Genomic DNA, 14,386 nt, shown 5'->3' with positions numbered 1-14,386 from the left:
TCTCGGTCTCAGCGGTGAAAGGATTGCTCAGACTTGAGCCTAGACTTTAGACTGAAAGGAGTAGACCTTTCCTCTTCATTGGAGCTTTCTCTCCTCGTACTGAGTTATGAGATCACTTGCCCCCAGTTGGAGATAAGACTTCCGTGGAACTTGGTTCGCGTCCTGGAGTCCTTCTTAAAGGGCCCTCCCTATAGACCATTATGCCATGCAACAGACCATAATCTCTCTTTGAAGATAGCATTCCTGCTCTCTTTAGCTCCCGCAAAGAGAGTTAGCGAACTTCTAGGTCTCTCATACGACATCGCCCATTCAAGAGGATGGGAGGAGGTGACACTGGGCTTCGTCCCTGAGTTTATTGCAAAGACTCAAAATTCGAGGGTACTGTACCCTAGATTCAGGCCCTTTCAGATTAGAGTCTATGTTCTGTAACCAATGACCCAGATCAGCTGTTACTATGCCCAGTGAAGAGTTTGAGATATTATCTCAAATGCACTGCATCAACTCGTCCCCGACTGACAGCCCTTTTTGTCAGCATGAGTAGCATTAAAAGGAGGGTCATGAAAAACACTTATCTGACCCTGGATTCATAAAGTCATGGACTCTGCTCGGAATCCTGACCCTTTTCCAGCTCGACAACTTAGAGCTCACAGTGTCAGGGGGATCAGTACATCCCTGGCCTTTAAACACAACTTTTCTGTGTTGCAAGTGTTACAAGCGAGCGTGTGAAAATGACATGACTACCTTCACCGCCCACTATATGCAAGACTTGACCCACAGGAGACATGATAAGTTTTTTATTGGTCTTGTGGTGGCTGCACAACAAGTGTTTTAAAAATACCTCGGGCTCCTTTTTGGACAAGTAGCAGATAGTTGAGGGCATTGGTTACCCGGGTTAAGTCTGGGATGAAGGAATAAGAATGGCTGGCTCTTCTCTTTTCTTCATCTTTCCCTCTCTTGGGAAACAACGCCATGGGTACCTCTGCAAGCTGGCCTTATCTTTTGCAGGTAATTACCATTTCCCTTGCGTAACCTAGTATAGTTTATTATTAATACTTGTACATGTCCCCAATGCTTCCTACGAGGTAAGCATTGGGAAACGTCTATATATGTGATTAATATTCCTATTTTAAACTCTGATTATGCTTACCTAAATGTTCATGTGCTATCCCTCACAACCACACGTTGCACAAGTCGCTATCAATACTCTTATTTATGTGTTATTTAGTCAAGGTGTCAAGGTTCTCTTCTAGATACAGTCTAATACTGTACAGAGAAAACCCGGGTCAATGACCGAGCCAATGGTTGGACTTACCACCCATTTAAGGGCGAGTCATCCTTATACATAGCGTAAGGTTTGTTAGTGAAAGAACAAATGACAAATTTGGAAATAATTTGTATTTTCTCTAACTAATACAAACCTGTAATTATTTATACAAGTTATTCTGCCAACACCTGTCCCCCGAAAAATCCTGCCTACAATCGAAAAGTGATGTACTGTAATTCACCGATGAGTGAGTTCATATAGGTGGCTGGGCAGCCCCTAGCCATCCCCTACCCTCCCTGCTATAGTTGTCAGGTATGGTTGCCACCGTGCATTAAGTCTAATGGCTAACCTTTCAGCTTTGCCGAAAGATTCCCCTGTAAATAATTATGGGTTTGTATCAGTTCAGAAATATATAAATTATTTCCAGATTTGTCATTTTTCTTTGTCATGTCCAAAGGATTTATGCTGGAATTGCAATGTTCCCCGATAACTGAAATTAAGTTACAGTTTTTGTGCAACCTGCTGGAGTTCCAAAGATGACAACTGTTACTGTCCTTTCATCCCTTCAATTAATAAGCTTCTAGAGGTGTTAACTGTGACTAGATCGCAGAAGCCTTCCTGCCTGCGGAGGAGAGTTGAGAAGTGGCACTTGATGTCGTTGACGAGCCATTGCTTGTTACTAAAGGTCTGTCGGCTGCAGAATCCTTGTCTGTGGTGAAGGAGAAACATTGTCACTCCCTGTCACCTGCTTCATCTATACCCGCATCTTCCTTCTTCCCCTGCCCCCCTGCTGGGGTGCGGCCTGCCATCAGAAAGAAGAGGAGATCGCCAAAGCCTGGGATGACCTATCTGAAGTCTCTTGAGACCTCTCCAGAATCCTCTGCATGGTTTTTTGGTAAGCAGCTCTTCTTGGAGAAAGATACTCTAAAATCAAACCATTGTTTTCTAGTCTTGGGTAGTGGCATAGCCTCTGTACCATAGCTACAGTCTAGAGGACGAAGGTTTGTTTTTGTATAGGAACAAATCACAAATTTTAAAAGTAATTAATTTTTCCTAACTGTACAAATCCGAGTCCTTTAACTTAGGGTTATCACCTCCCCGAAAGTCCCAGATGCAATCAAAGTGACTATTTAGTTGTACAGTACTGGCAATGGGCTGGTGCTTCTTTGCCACTGGCTGGTAAGTACCGGCTTTAGCTGACACCTTGTTAAAAGTTAAATGTCCAAGTTGCAGCTAACTTGAATCAATCTCCAAATTAAAGGCCTCAGGCTTGTATATTTAGATTTTTTTTCTTTAATTTGTGATTATTAAAGAACTTGGGTTTGTATTGCTATGGAAATTAAACAATACACTCAAAATTTCTCACTGTATTTTGATCTTGTGCGACTGTATCATGTTAATTAGTGTCTCCTTTTTAAAGGAGGGAAAGTTTGTACACTTGTACTACCTTAGTTCACGTTGGTTTAAATATTAAAGGGATTACAGTACTGTTAGGAGGCATTCAATACTTAAATCTTTACCTCATAGTGGTTATTAAGGACATTTTCCTGTTTTCATAAAAAAATTTAATGGTGGAAGTACATTTCCAAACTTGTATAGACAATATTCATTCAGAATATTTCATCCTTGATTGCGATGTATTCCAAGGTGAGTTTTCCATTTGCAATTAATGGTTTAGTTGCTGAAAAAGTACAGGAAGTACAAAGTAGACTTAATGTGGATTACTTTGCAATGCAGTCAGCCCTCTGTCATCATGGAGCTTAGGTGACAAAGACACCTGCGATAAATGAAAAGTTACTTAATATTGCTGCCCGAGGGCGACAACTCTTAAACCCCCTTATAAATGACCACTGCCTATGTGCTGTCAACTAACACCATTGATAGCTCCTGTGCTATATTACTGCACATTGTTTTCACATGGTTTCTATTATGTTATAGTTTATATTACTTTGCAAATATAATCATACATTACTAAAACAGCTTCAGTACAAAGTAAGATGACTCATAATGGCGGTGTATATTAGGATTGAGTACCCTGTTTTTCATAAGTCTTGCTATGAATGTGGATGTCATGAGATTCAGGTAATAAAAGTTTGTGGCAGGCATAACAACTATTTGTGTTCAATCTACCGGAATCCAGACAGGGGATGATTATATCTTCTGTCTTTTTACCATTATGGCTAAGATACAAGACGACGATAGAAAGGCCTCTTTTGTTTTGTTGGTGATTTCAATGTTCACCATAAAGAGTCAGACTGTGAGCAAATCATAAGTGAAGCTACTCACAGGTCTGGTAACTGCTTGGTCTTTGTATATACTGACTCCTCTGGCATTATAACAAGAAACGTTGGTTCTCCAGTCCGGACATCTAATCATACCTTGATTTCATCAGTAGTGAAGTCTGATGATCTTGTGAAATTAAAGCTCTGTTGATGGACCTTGATGCTTCTGGAGGTGTATACCAAAAGGCTATTTTTCCTTTGTTTTTTATGAAGACTGCAGATTTCTTAGCTCCAAAGTTTTCTGTTTTTATTAGCAAAAAGAGATTCTTTTAGAACTTGTTGGAGAATTGGTAGTGTTACTCCATTATGTACTGTATATGCATTTGTGGTAGCTCAAGTCTTGCTGGGCCAATTTCCATAACTCCCATATCTAAAGTTTTTGATTGTCTTCTGGCAAAGTGTCTAAATAGGGTTGCTGAAGGCAATAATCTGTTCCCATGTTTGCAATTTGGCTTTTGTAAAGGCCTAGGAGCAGGTGATGCCTTTTTTTACAATCGCCAATGCTGAACAAAAAAGTAATGGATCACAAAGAGTTGTTGTTAATGGGCACCAAAGTGAGGATAGGAGTGTGGTATCTGGTGTTCCTCAGGATAGTGTTATGGGCCCATTACTTTTCATATATACACATGACCTGTGGTTCGGCCTAGAAAACAAACTCGTGGCATATACAGGGGATGCTACTCTTTGTATCAATTCCATCTAAATGTAGATCTAGGTATGCTGAATCCCTTAATAGAAATCTAGCTAAAATTAGTGCATGGTGCAAATTATGTAGCATGAAGTTGAATCCTAACAAAACTCAAAATATGATTGTAAGTAGGTCGAGGACAATGGCTCCTGAACATCCAGATCTCAGCTCTGATAATGGTTCTTTAACTATGTATGACTTTTAAAATTTTAGGTGTGATTTTCAACAGTAAATTTACTTTTGAGAAACACATTATGTCTGTCTTCTTCAAATGCACAAAAAATTTGCTTCTTGAGAAACTGTTTTTAGATTTTTGGTGATCAATTTATTCCGAAGAAGTGTTTTGATTCTTTCATGCTACTGTATCTTGTTTTGAGTATTGTTCTCCTGTCTGGTCTTCAGCTGCTGATTCTCATCTTACTTTGTTAGGCAGAAACTTAGGGTCTATTGAATGTCATATTTATGATCTAGATATTAATCTCTAGCACAGTCGTTCTATTAGTTCGTTATTCATGTTTGATAAGATTTTTCATAAATCTGACCATCCTTTACATTCAGATTTTCCATGACAGCAGCATCCTGTTCGTAATACTAGGTATGCAGTTAATTCTAATAGTCATGCCTTCTAGAAGTTTTATTCCAGCAGTGATCAAGTTGTTGAATGATCTTCCTAATTGGGTAGTTGAATTCGTAGAACTTCAGAAAGTTCAAACTTGCAGCAATGCTTTCATGTTGAACAGGCTTACATACATCTGTTTTATAGTTTATATATCAAAGATCTGTTTTATTGTTACTGTTCTTAATGTATTTTGTTTTAATTGTTCATTAGTTCATATAGTTTATTTCTTTCCATATTTACTTTCCTCACTGGACTATTTTTTCCTGTTGGAGCCCTTGGGCTTATAGCATCTTCTTTTTCAACTAGGGTTGTAGCTTAGCTAGTAATATTACTACTACTACTAATGATAATAATCATGATGATAACTGTAATAATGCTATTAATCTAATTATGAAATTATCTCACTCAATAAGGGGTACAAGGAGATTATCTTTATTGATAATTCATAAAGGATTACATTTATCTAGAATAGTTTATGGTAACAAAATATATGGATCAGTTTAGATGCAATACAGACAAGATGCCTGAGACTTTGCAGTGGAGCCTTTAGATCTCTAATTTACTCAATTTTATTTGAAAGTGGTGAATCACCTGTGTTTTTTTGTATAGAGATTTTGCAACAATGTGAAGTGCATCAAATATCCTATCCACCTAGCCTATTCTCCAAAAGAAACTTTTCAGCTTTAGTGACGTATTTAATAATCATGAACCTCCATTTACTATTAGGGCTAATGGGCTATTACAGTCTGCTAATATCACAATGACCTTTAATCAACCATTGTTTTTGTCCACCTTGGGTTATGAAGAAAACAAGAATATTCTCCTGTATTTTTTCATTTATCAAAGAAATATGATTATTTATACACCAAGTCCCCATAGACAAATATACAGGAAAGCTCCTAATAATGCAATATACAGTATACAGGTGGCTCAAAATCAGTGATGGTAGTGGGTGGGCTGCAGTATCCTCAGACAGAACAAGTTTGTTCTTGTTACCTACTGAAGCATCAGTATTTACTTCTGAACTACCGGCCATTTTATTAGTAAAAAACAATTGAAGATAAATTTTATCATCCATTCTGGTTTAAGAAGTGCCATAGTAGCTTTCAAGGGCTATAAACAAGAACCAATTGGTATTACAAATTAAAGAGCTTCTTGATAAATTTTATTCACTCAGGTTAGATATTGAAATTTGCTGGATTCCTGCCTAAGTTGGAGTTAGGGCAATGAGAAAAAATGATGCTGCTAAATCAGCAGTAAATTTATCATCTTTAAATTATACCGCTCGTCAAAGATTATGTAAACACAATAAAACATTTTATAGTAACTGCAAACTGGAATGAGTAATCAAAAAAGGATAAAGTTAGCAATTAAAATAAATTTTCCCCCATGGGAATCATCAAACAAGAAAGACAAAAAACTGAATTAATTATTTCAATGAACCTTCTTTGATGTTCATATTGCTTTTGTCTCTCGAAGCTGAGTAAATATCATCATTAAAAAAAAAAAAAAATGTTTTCCGTTTAATAAGTACTCCTTGTGTCCACCAAGCTGACATGGTTGATTAATGGCAATCCAATTCATTCTCTTCTTGAGTGACACTTTATTTCTTGATTTTTCTTATCACTCAAATTTAATAATGTGAATTATATTATTCAATCCCTCCCAAATTTACCTTGGCCAGCTCTGTAATAGTCTCATTCAACTTATTAGGCTGGATAATCTCCCTATTAATAATACCAGAGAAGAAAAATTCATTAGTTATATCGCTTATTATCCATGGAATTCTACAACTGCTGCGTGACAATGTAATGACTGCAGATAAGGATGTTTTACTGTTTAATCTTTGAAGATTTAATTGTTAACATTCAGAAAGTATAAAAAAAAGGGTAGAGGGATTAGATTTTCTATATCTTTTTTTGTCACAGGTTTTTTAAGTTAGTTTAAATTTTCTGCTGGTTCAGTTTTAACAAATCATTCAGAAACTAAGGATTTTAAATGTTCAGGATACATTATTTTAATAGTGCAAATTTTCAGATCACCTTGAGCCGTTTGGAAGATCAGGCACGTACCAAGAAAATTTTGGATGAAACTGAAAAAATGTTAGATGAAGTTGATGGTGTTACAGCAGTACATGGAAAGTAAGTTTGAGAAATTTTGACTGTATTTCCAAATTTAAATCATTGAGATCTATGATTTCTCAATTATTTATATTTTATCTATATTCAAACTGATGCAAACATTTTGATTGAATGTGGGACAAATCATCTAGTTCATACAAGAGCATCAACTAACACTTGTTACAGTGAATCTTATCATTGGTTCATCTTTTTTCCTCTGCAATTCTGTGAATTTTAATGTCTTATTAAAAAAGGAAAATAATTCCTACTCCATCACTCCAGTTGTCTTCTTGCCACTATGCCTATGTTTGGGCATGCCATCTATGAAAAGAATATCAGCTTTGGAGCATGTAATATTACTCATCCACTTAGGTCAAATGTAGACCTTCCTTCATTCGGGAGTAGGATTTTCCTTTTTGAGTAGTTTTATTCCTTTTTTTTTTTAGATAGCTTAAATGTATGCGCGTACATATGCTTGTTTTGAGATTTGTTGTGTGCTACTTGTACATTGAATAGGCTGCTTTAGGTGACAAAGACCAATTTTCCCCTTGTGTTTTGTGTAAAGGGCTACAATGTGGTTTGAAATGTAGATTTTTTCCTCCACAAATACAAACTCTCGTCCTTTAATAGTATAGAAGTATGTTTTCAGTATAGCTGGAACTAGACTGTTAATATCTATAACGAGGTGTCGGTAGTTACTGGACCACACTGCTGAGTAGCCACTTTTTTTTTAAAACTGCTGCCGGAGAGTACAGACATACTCCTGTCACTGACAACTGGCTGTTTTAATCTTTTGCTTTTATTTTTAGATAATTGTGGCAGTTCATTTTGTGTGAGGGAATTTCCTTTTAAATGGCAAGAAGTGTCAGCTGCTGCCAAGTTGAAGAGGAGGGCCTCCGTCCTTCCTTCCGTCTTCTCGTCAGCATATTCCCATGTCTGGAAAGGCCCTATAAAAGTATCTCCTTGTGACACCGTCTCTTCAGAGTTCCAAGTATATCCATCTTAATTGGAGTGTCGTTGCTGTTGGCCTGAAATAAAACACTAGAAAGAGAACTTCCAATTCCTCTTCCACTTTGGCCTCACCTTCGTCTCTTAACACACTACGTTCGGAAGGGAAGGGCTCTACCTTTTTCCCCTTAATGGGTAAAGAAGTCTTTCAAGACCGATTGATAGGAGCCGTAACTATATGACTCCTACCGTTTCTCTCCTTGTGGGAGAGAGAGAGAGTGCTACTCAAGGAGTCTCTTTAACTCTCTTCACCGAAGATGAAGAATATGACAACCACGAAAGATGAGGAGACAAAGCAGAGGATACTTCAGAGTACTCCTTCATCCTATCACACAATATTGGTTGGATGGGAAAGGTCTGTGCCCTACTTTCTCCCCCCCCCCCCTTTTTTTTTTGACAGAAGTCATAAAGACCTCTCGATAGAATTTGCTTTTGCATGAGTTCTACCGTTTTTCTGCCCTTAGCAAGAGACTTATTTGTGCACGTTCCTACAATTTCTCACTTGTGTGCTTGCTCCCTCACCTGTGCACACTCCTGTACTCACACCCGCTGCCACAGGACCATGCTTTCAAGTTCTTGTCTATGAGCATGCTCTCATGTGCGCAAGTTCACGAGGTCTGTGCGCGCACTCCAGAGTACTCTCCTACAAGAGCGAGACCACAAGTTCTCTTCTGTGCATGTACCTGAGAGCACTCTTCCTAGAGAAGTGCCCCCACAGATCCACAGCTTAATTTGTGTTTGGCACAAACACGCCTGTTTTGGATTATATTACATTAATGTTAGCAACCTCTCATCTGTTAGATCACAAGCAAACTCATCCTCTGTCTTCACTGCATAATCGTAAGTGCACACATTAGGGCCTAGTGCTGCTACTACTTACTAGAGGAAGAACACATCATCCAAGAAGATCAATGGACTGCATATGTTTCCTTGATCGACCTCCCCTTGCTTAAACTCTTGGGAGAAGCGGTACGTACCAAGATCATACCCAGTTTGAGAAGTATGTCATACAAGTGTTCATGTGGTTCTTACCAGCACTTGTTCTTGTAAAATGCTGAGCTCTCGTACCCTCGATCGGGATTAAAGGTCACCGTCCTTTATCCAACAGTTGCTAAGAGACGACGAGATCAGGACCATATTGAATGCTCATAAAGATATCTCCCCGAGTACACGTGGAAGAGCCGATGTATATCTGGAACAATCCACTTGGAAGGGCATCAAGTAATATGTATCCTTATCAAGTTCTGGTGTTCACTGAGCTTGTTCGACACTATGCAATCGGACACTTTGTGTATATTCTTCAGTGACTTTATGGTCACAGAACTTCTGGCATCTTCATTCCAGCTCTTCCATTAAATAATACCGGTGGAAAAAGAACTTATTGATTGTTATCATTGCTTTTACTGTCTATGAAATCTTCCTTTCATGAGTGCAGAGGTTTTTTGTGCTCTTTGCTGTTGTGTTTTGCTTTCATAGGAAAGTTCTGATTGTGTTCTCCACTAGTAAGACAGGTCTACTCGCACTTGTTCTGTACGATCAGCATTTCCCACTGTGATCGAAAACTATGCGATAGGTAGCTGCTATTGGGAGCCATATGATCTGCAGCAGTGATTGAGAATCATATGATCGGCAGCTGCAAGTGGTAATCATGCATTGGAGAATTAGGCAGTCATGAACCTGGTTATATGGAACCTAAAGATCAGGATGCACACAATAGGAACTAACACCCGTTCTTCTAGTAATCGTTACAATCAAGGGACCAAATAGCTACAAAGTGCCTTCCCCCTTGTCCTAGGGTTTCAGTTAAAGCAGGTACAAGTAACCTCATTTGATGCTGTGCATGCTCTTGTGATCTTCAAGGAAAAGTTTTGGAACTTCCTACTCCTTCTGGAACGGTGCACGCTTATGGGAGGTAGGAAGGAAGGACTCCGCCCAAATCTACTAACCCAAACTGACTCACTTGCTCCTTTGTCTTCCTCTCCTGTTGCAGAGCCTTTAGATAGGCAGCCTTAAAATGGAGAGGAAGTAGTTACCAAGACACAGCATGACTGATCAGGTCAAGTCTCAAAGGACATTGACCATGCCTCTGCATGATTTTGTGAGAGGAGCAGCGATACACTAAAACTCGATCATCCCTGTGATGGATTTTGGTAGATTTCATAGGCGATCAAACACAAGAATTGCTTTTCATGCCTTTTTCCTGCTCCTACGGAACATTCTAGGGATGCATGCTATGGGGACATCAAGCCTCCGGGTGAACCAAGAACCTTTCCATCTGGGGAAGATGATCAGAGTACAATCTCAGTAATACTGAGAACGTATTAATTTTGGATTATGATCTGTATGTTCTTTCTTTGTACTCAAGAGGATTTTATCTGGAAAGTTGCTTTCCAGAGAATATGTTTCAGTAAGGGGTACATGTGTTGACACCTACTATCACTAACCGATCTCCTAAGAAACAAAACTAACAAACCCTGCTGCAGGATGTCTGGCTTTGTCCTCGTGAGCTTCCCTCTTCATAGAATTCCAGAGTCTTAGTATGGAAATTCCTATTTCCTCTTGAGCAGTCAAATTCCTTACTCTTAAGCAAATTGATGTGACCCTGATTCTTGGGGATTTTGTAGACATCCTCCCCAATCACTTAAGCATAAAGACACGACATTATGATAGCTGAGTCCGCCCCCAAGTAAGCTATTTCTGTGGCCAGCCTTCAAGCTGCTTCAAGGTTCGATTGCTAGGAGGTCGCAGCCAGGTGCTGCATTACGATCCAACGCTTGTCAAGCGGAAGGATGAGGAAGTACATGGTCAACGCAGGGAACAAAGCCTTCTTGACGCACTGTTCATCTGCCTTAAGGTGTTATTTGAAACTTAGAACAGTGAGAATGCAGTTGCCTCGCACTTCACTGTACAAGGGAGTCAAAATAGTGTATGTCCCTTATGGAACGCATTGGTACGAGGGGTGCAGCCTGGTTCCCATTTAGGAAGCAGACATCATTGGTTAATATTGTAGTGGAAAAATGCACAAAAAGGTTTCCTTTTCCATCGATTCGTTACTGCTACAGGTCCAGGAACTAAGAGGATGACTATTCCAAGATCCCCGTCGCACCTATAATGGATGCTAAAAAAAGACTGATGTGACCTCCAGTTCAATCTACTCCTCCAGGCTCTTCCTCTTATATTAGTCCTTGACTGGAATTTCTTTCCTACTGAGTTATGATGCAATAGGTCACTCAACCATGAGTCAAAGGTAGCAAGGATCCTTTGCTCTGATATTCTTTCCAGACTTAGCCTTGTAAACATGGGGTGTTAACTAGCCAGTTGGGAGAGTGGAACTTCCTCCCCGCCTGAGGATGACTCCCCTATTAAAGGACGGTTTGTATTCCCGTAGGAACAAATTTTAGATTTTAAAAGTAATTTTTATTTGTTCTAGCGATACTAACCTAAGTCCTTTAGGTTTCACTTCCTGCCTCATCCACTCCACAAGTCCTAGGCAGAATCAGAATGGAAGCTCAGTGCTGTCAGACCCGGAACACTAGTGAATACTTGGTGGCGGTTGCCAGAACCTCGATAATTCCTCATTGGCTGTTAGCTTTCATCAGAATCTTACCTTACTAAAGCACTCAAGTTTGCATAGCTAGTAAAAATACAATTACTTTAAAATTTTCCATTTATTTTAGGTTTACAGTGCTTGATTATACAGCTTGGGAAATTAATAATTTTTTTTCCAAATCTTTAGGTAGTTTTTGTGCAACTTGGTTTATCTCTTCATATACTGAATACACCATCATGTCTTTACTATAAACCCAGGAATAACCATTTTTCATACCTCTCGAGTTTTATAGTCTTATACTAGATTGTATTACAATAAAACAATTTTCTGAGTTTTCAGACATTTTGCCTTGTTGGCTTCCGATTCCAAACACTTTAGCAGCTATAAACATTGTTTTCTCACCTTCAGCTACAGCTTGTGTTTATATTTAGTAGTATATATCCTTGAGAATCTTTTTCTCCATAGCAAATAAAGCTTTAATGTAAAAATCTCTCTTATTCTACTTAACTTTGTAAAATAACTACGGTAATTATTTAATATTGTACGATGGTTGAAATACAAGCGAAACAGCTGTTATACAATTCGATTGTTCATAACAAAACTGCTGTTTTTCGTTCAGTTGCTATTGTGGTTATAAACGTTTATGCAATGTTTATAATGTTACCAATGATACTTTTATCATTTTCTTTTACATTTTTAACTTATTGAACTATAATTCACAAAATAAAAACATATTTTACTTAATAAAAATTCCAACAATTCTAAAATTAATGAGAATTTTATGGTTACAAATTGATAATTAAAATATTTGTATTAAATTTTTTTTGTATGTAAATTAAAGCATGGGGGCAAAATTATTTTATTCGTATCTTCGAATATTCGTTCATCAAATCTTCTGATACCAGGGCATTGGTCATTGGTGTACCTGAGAGACGAGAATGTAGAGAATTAATTTTTTGTGTAACGTTGTAAAGGAAAGAGCTGAATTGAAAACATATGTGATTGTAAGGATGATGACTAGATTTGTTCAAGTATTAAAGTTCCAAGTCATGCGTTTTAGTTGTAATATTACTACAACTTACCAATTTAATTCTTACAGATTCTACCATCTTGCATCTGAATTGTATTGTCGAAGTGGAGCACATTCAGATTATTACAGAGCTGCTTTGCGTTATCTTGGTTGCACAGATAGTGATGCCTTGGACAATGAAGTTAAGAGCAAACAGGCCTTTTACCTTGGCTTGGCAGCACTTTTGGGTGAAGGGATATACAACTTCGGAGAGCTTGTAAGTAACTGTCTTGTAAAATCTGATAATTTGGTGTCGGTATGCTTAATTTTATTCTTAGATAATATAATGCTTTGTAATGTTTAATGGGTTTAAATGTATTTCTCAACCCTTTTTTTCATGCCAAATATTTTTCCTTACTAATGTAGAGGATAACATAAAATACCAGCTTTCCGTATTGCCTGAAATATTCTTTTAACTTTTGGTCGATTAATTTAAAGCTGTGAGGACTTATCATTGGTGGTTTAATTTGAGGATGAAAGGCTTTTTTGCAGCTGATTGCATGTTTCTAGAATAACAAATTCAAGTATTTTATACGTTTCTTAATATCAGTTTGTTCCGGTACATTACAAATCTTTGTCCTTTACATAGAAGAGATAATAGCGAAGGTGGAGTACTCGACCTTTACAATTTTATTATAAGGTGTAAACAACCGACCAGTAGTTACCAATTGGTAGTGGGGAAGCACCCTATTCGCTTGCTCACTAACAAACTACATTGATTTCAGCAATTGGTGTTAATGGGCACTCTCACTGACTGGAGTACTGGCTGCCTTATGTAGAATTTGCTTTCTCAGGACAGAGTATTTGCGAGTGACTGTTTGGAGGGGATGCCATCGGAGATCCGAACTTGTCCTCGGGTGTAGGTTCATAAGTGCTGCATCTTTGTCAAAAAGGGAAATAGATCCTCACCTTTTATGGCTGACTGGGGTTGCTGAATCCCTCAATAGAGATCTAGCTAAAATTAGTGCATGGTGCAAATTATGGGGTATGAAGTTGAATTATGACAAAACTCAAAGTATGATTGTAAGTACTGTAGGTCAAGGACTGTGACTCAACATCTGGATCTCAGTATTGATAATGTTTCTTTAACTTTGTATGACTTAAAATTTTAGGTGCGATTCTCGACAGCAGATTTACTTTTGAGAAGCACTTTAGGTCTGTGTCTTCTTCAATTGCACAAAAAATTGGCTTATTTAGAAAGTATTTAAAGATTTTTGGTGATCAATCTATTCTGAAGAAGTGTTTTAATTCTTTAATTTTACCTTGTTTTGAGTATTGTTCTCCTGTCTGGTGTTCAGCTGGTGATTCTCATCTTAATTTGTTGGACAGGAACTTGGGGTCTATTAAATTTCTTATTCCTGATCTAGATTTTAATCTTTGGCACCGTCGTTCAATTAGTTCGTTATGTATGTTGCATAATTTTTTTTATAATTCTGACCATCCTTTACATTCAGATCTTTCCGGATACTTCCATCCTGTTCGTATTACTAGGTATGTAGTTACTTCTAATAGTCAGGCCTTCTCCATCATGAGGCTCAATACCACACAGTACTCTAGAAGTTTTATTCCAGCTGTGACCAAGTTGCAGAATAATCTTCCTAATTGGGTAGTTAAATCTGTAGAACTTCAAAAGTTCAAACTCGCAGCAAATGTTTTTATGTTGAACAGGCTTACATACTGTAGGTCCTTTTATAGTTTATATATCAAATATCTGTTTTAATATTGTTAATGTTTTTAAAATATTTTACTTTAATTTTTCATTACTTATATTGTTTATTTATTTCCC

The 14,386-nt window shown here is 37.8% G+C and overlaps 2 protein-coding genes across 2 annotated transcripts in view; one reads left to right on the top strand and one right to left on the bottom strand.

The window, feature by feature from the left end:
• Positions 1–14,386, bottom strand: part of LOC137624350 (equilibrative nucleoside transporter 1-like) — a 788,303-nt gene that overhangs the window by 651,457 nt on the left and 122,460 nt on the right. The window lies entirely within an intron of this gene.
• The window catches only part of Rpn9 (regulatory particle non-ATPase 9), an 84,380-nt gene that overhangs the window by 32,958 nt on the left and 37,036 nt on the right, over positions 1–14,386 (top strand). Inside the window, exons 4-5 of the mRNA XM_068355042.1 lie at positions 6,891–6,994; positions 12,631–12,817. Coding sequence (XP_068211143.1) covers positions 6,891–6,994; positions 12,631–12,817 — 291 coding nt within the window. The remainder of the gene's footprint in view (positions 1–6,890; positions 6,995–12,630; positions 12,818–14,386) is intronic.

This window comes from Palaemon carinicauda, chromosome 31 (assembly GCF_036898095.1).
Source record: "Palaemon carinicauda isolate YSFRI2023 chromosome 31, ASM3689809v2, whole genome shotgun sequence".
Taxonomy (NCBI): domain Eukaryota; kingdom Metazoa; phylum Arthropoda; class Malacostraca; order Decapoda; family Palaemonidae; genus Palaemon; species Palaemon carinicauda.
Note: the sequence above shows the minus strand (reverse complement) of the source record. Positions and strands in the feature narration are given on the sequence as shown.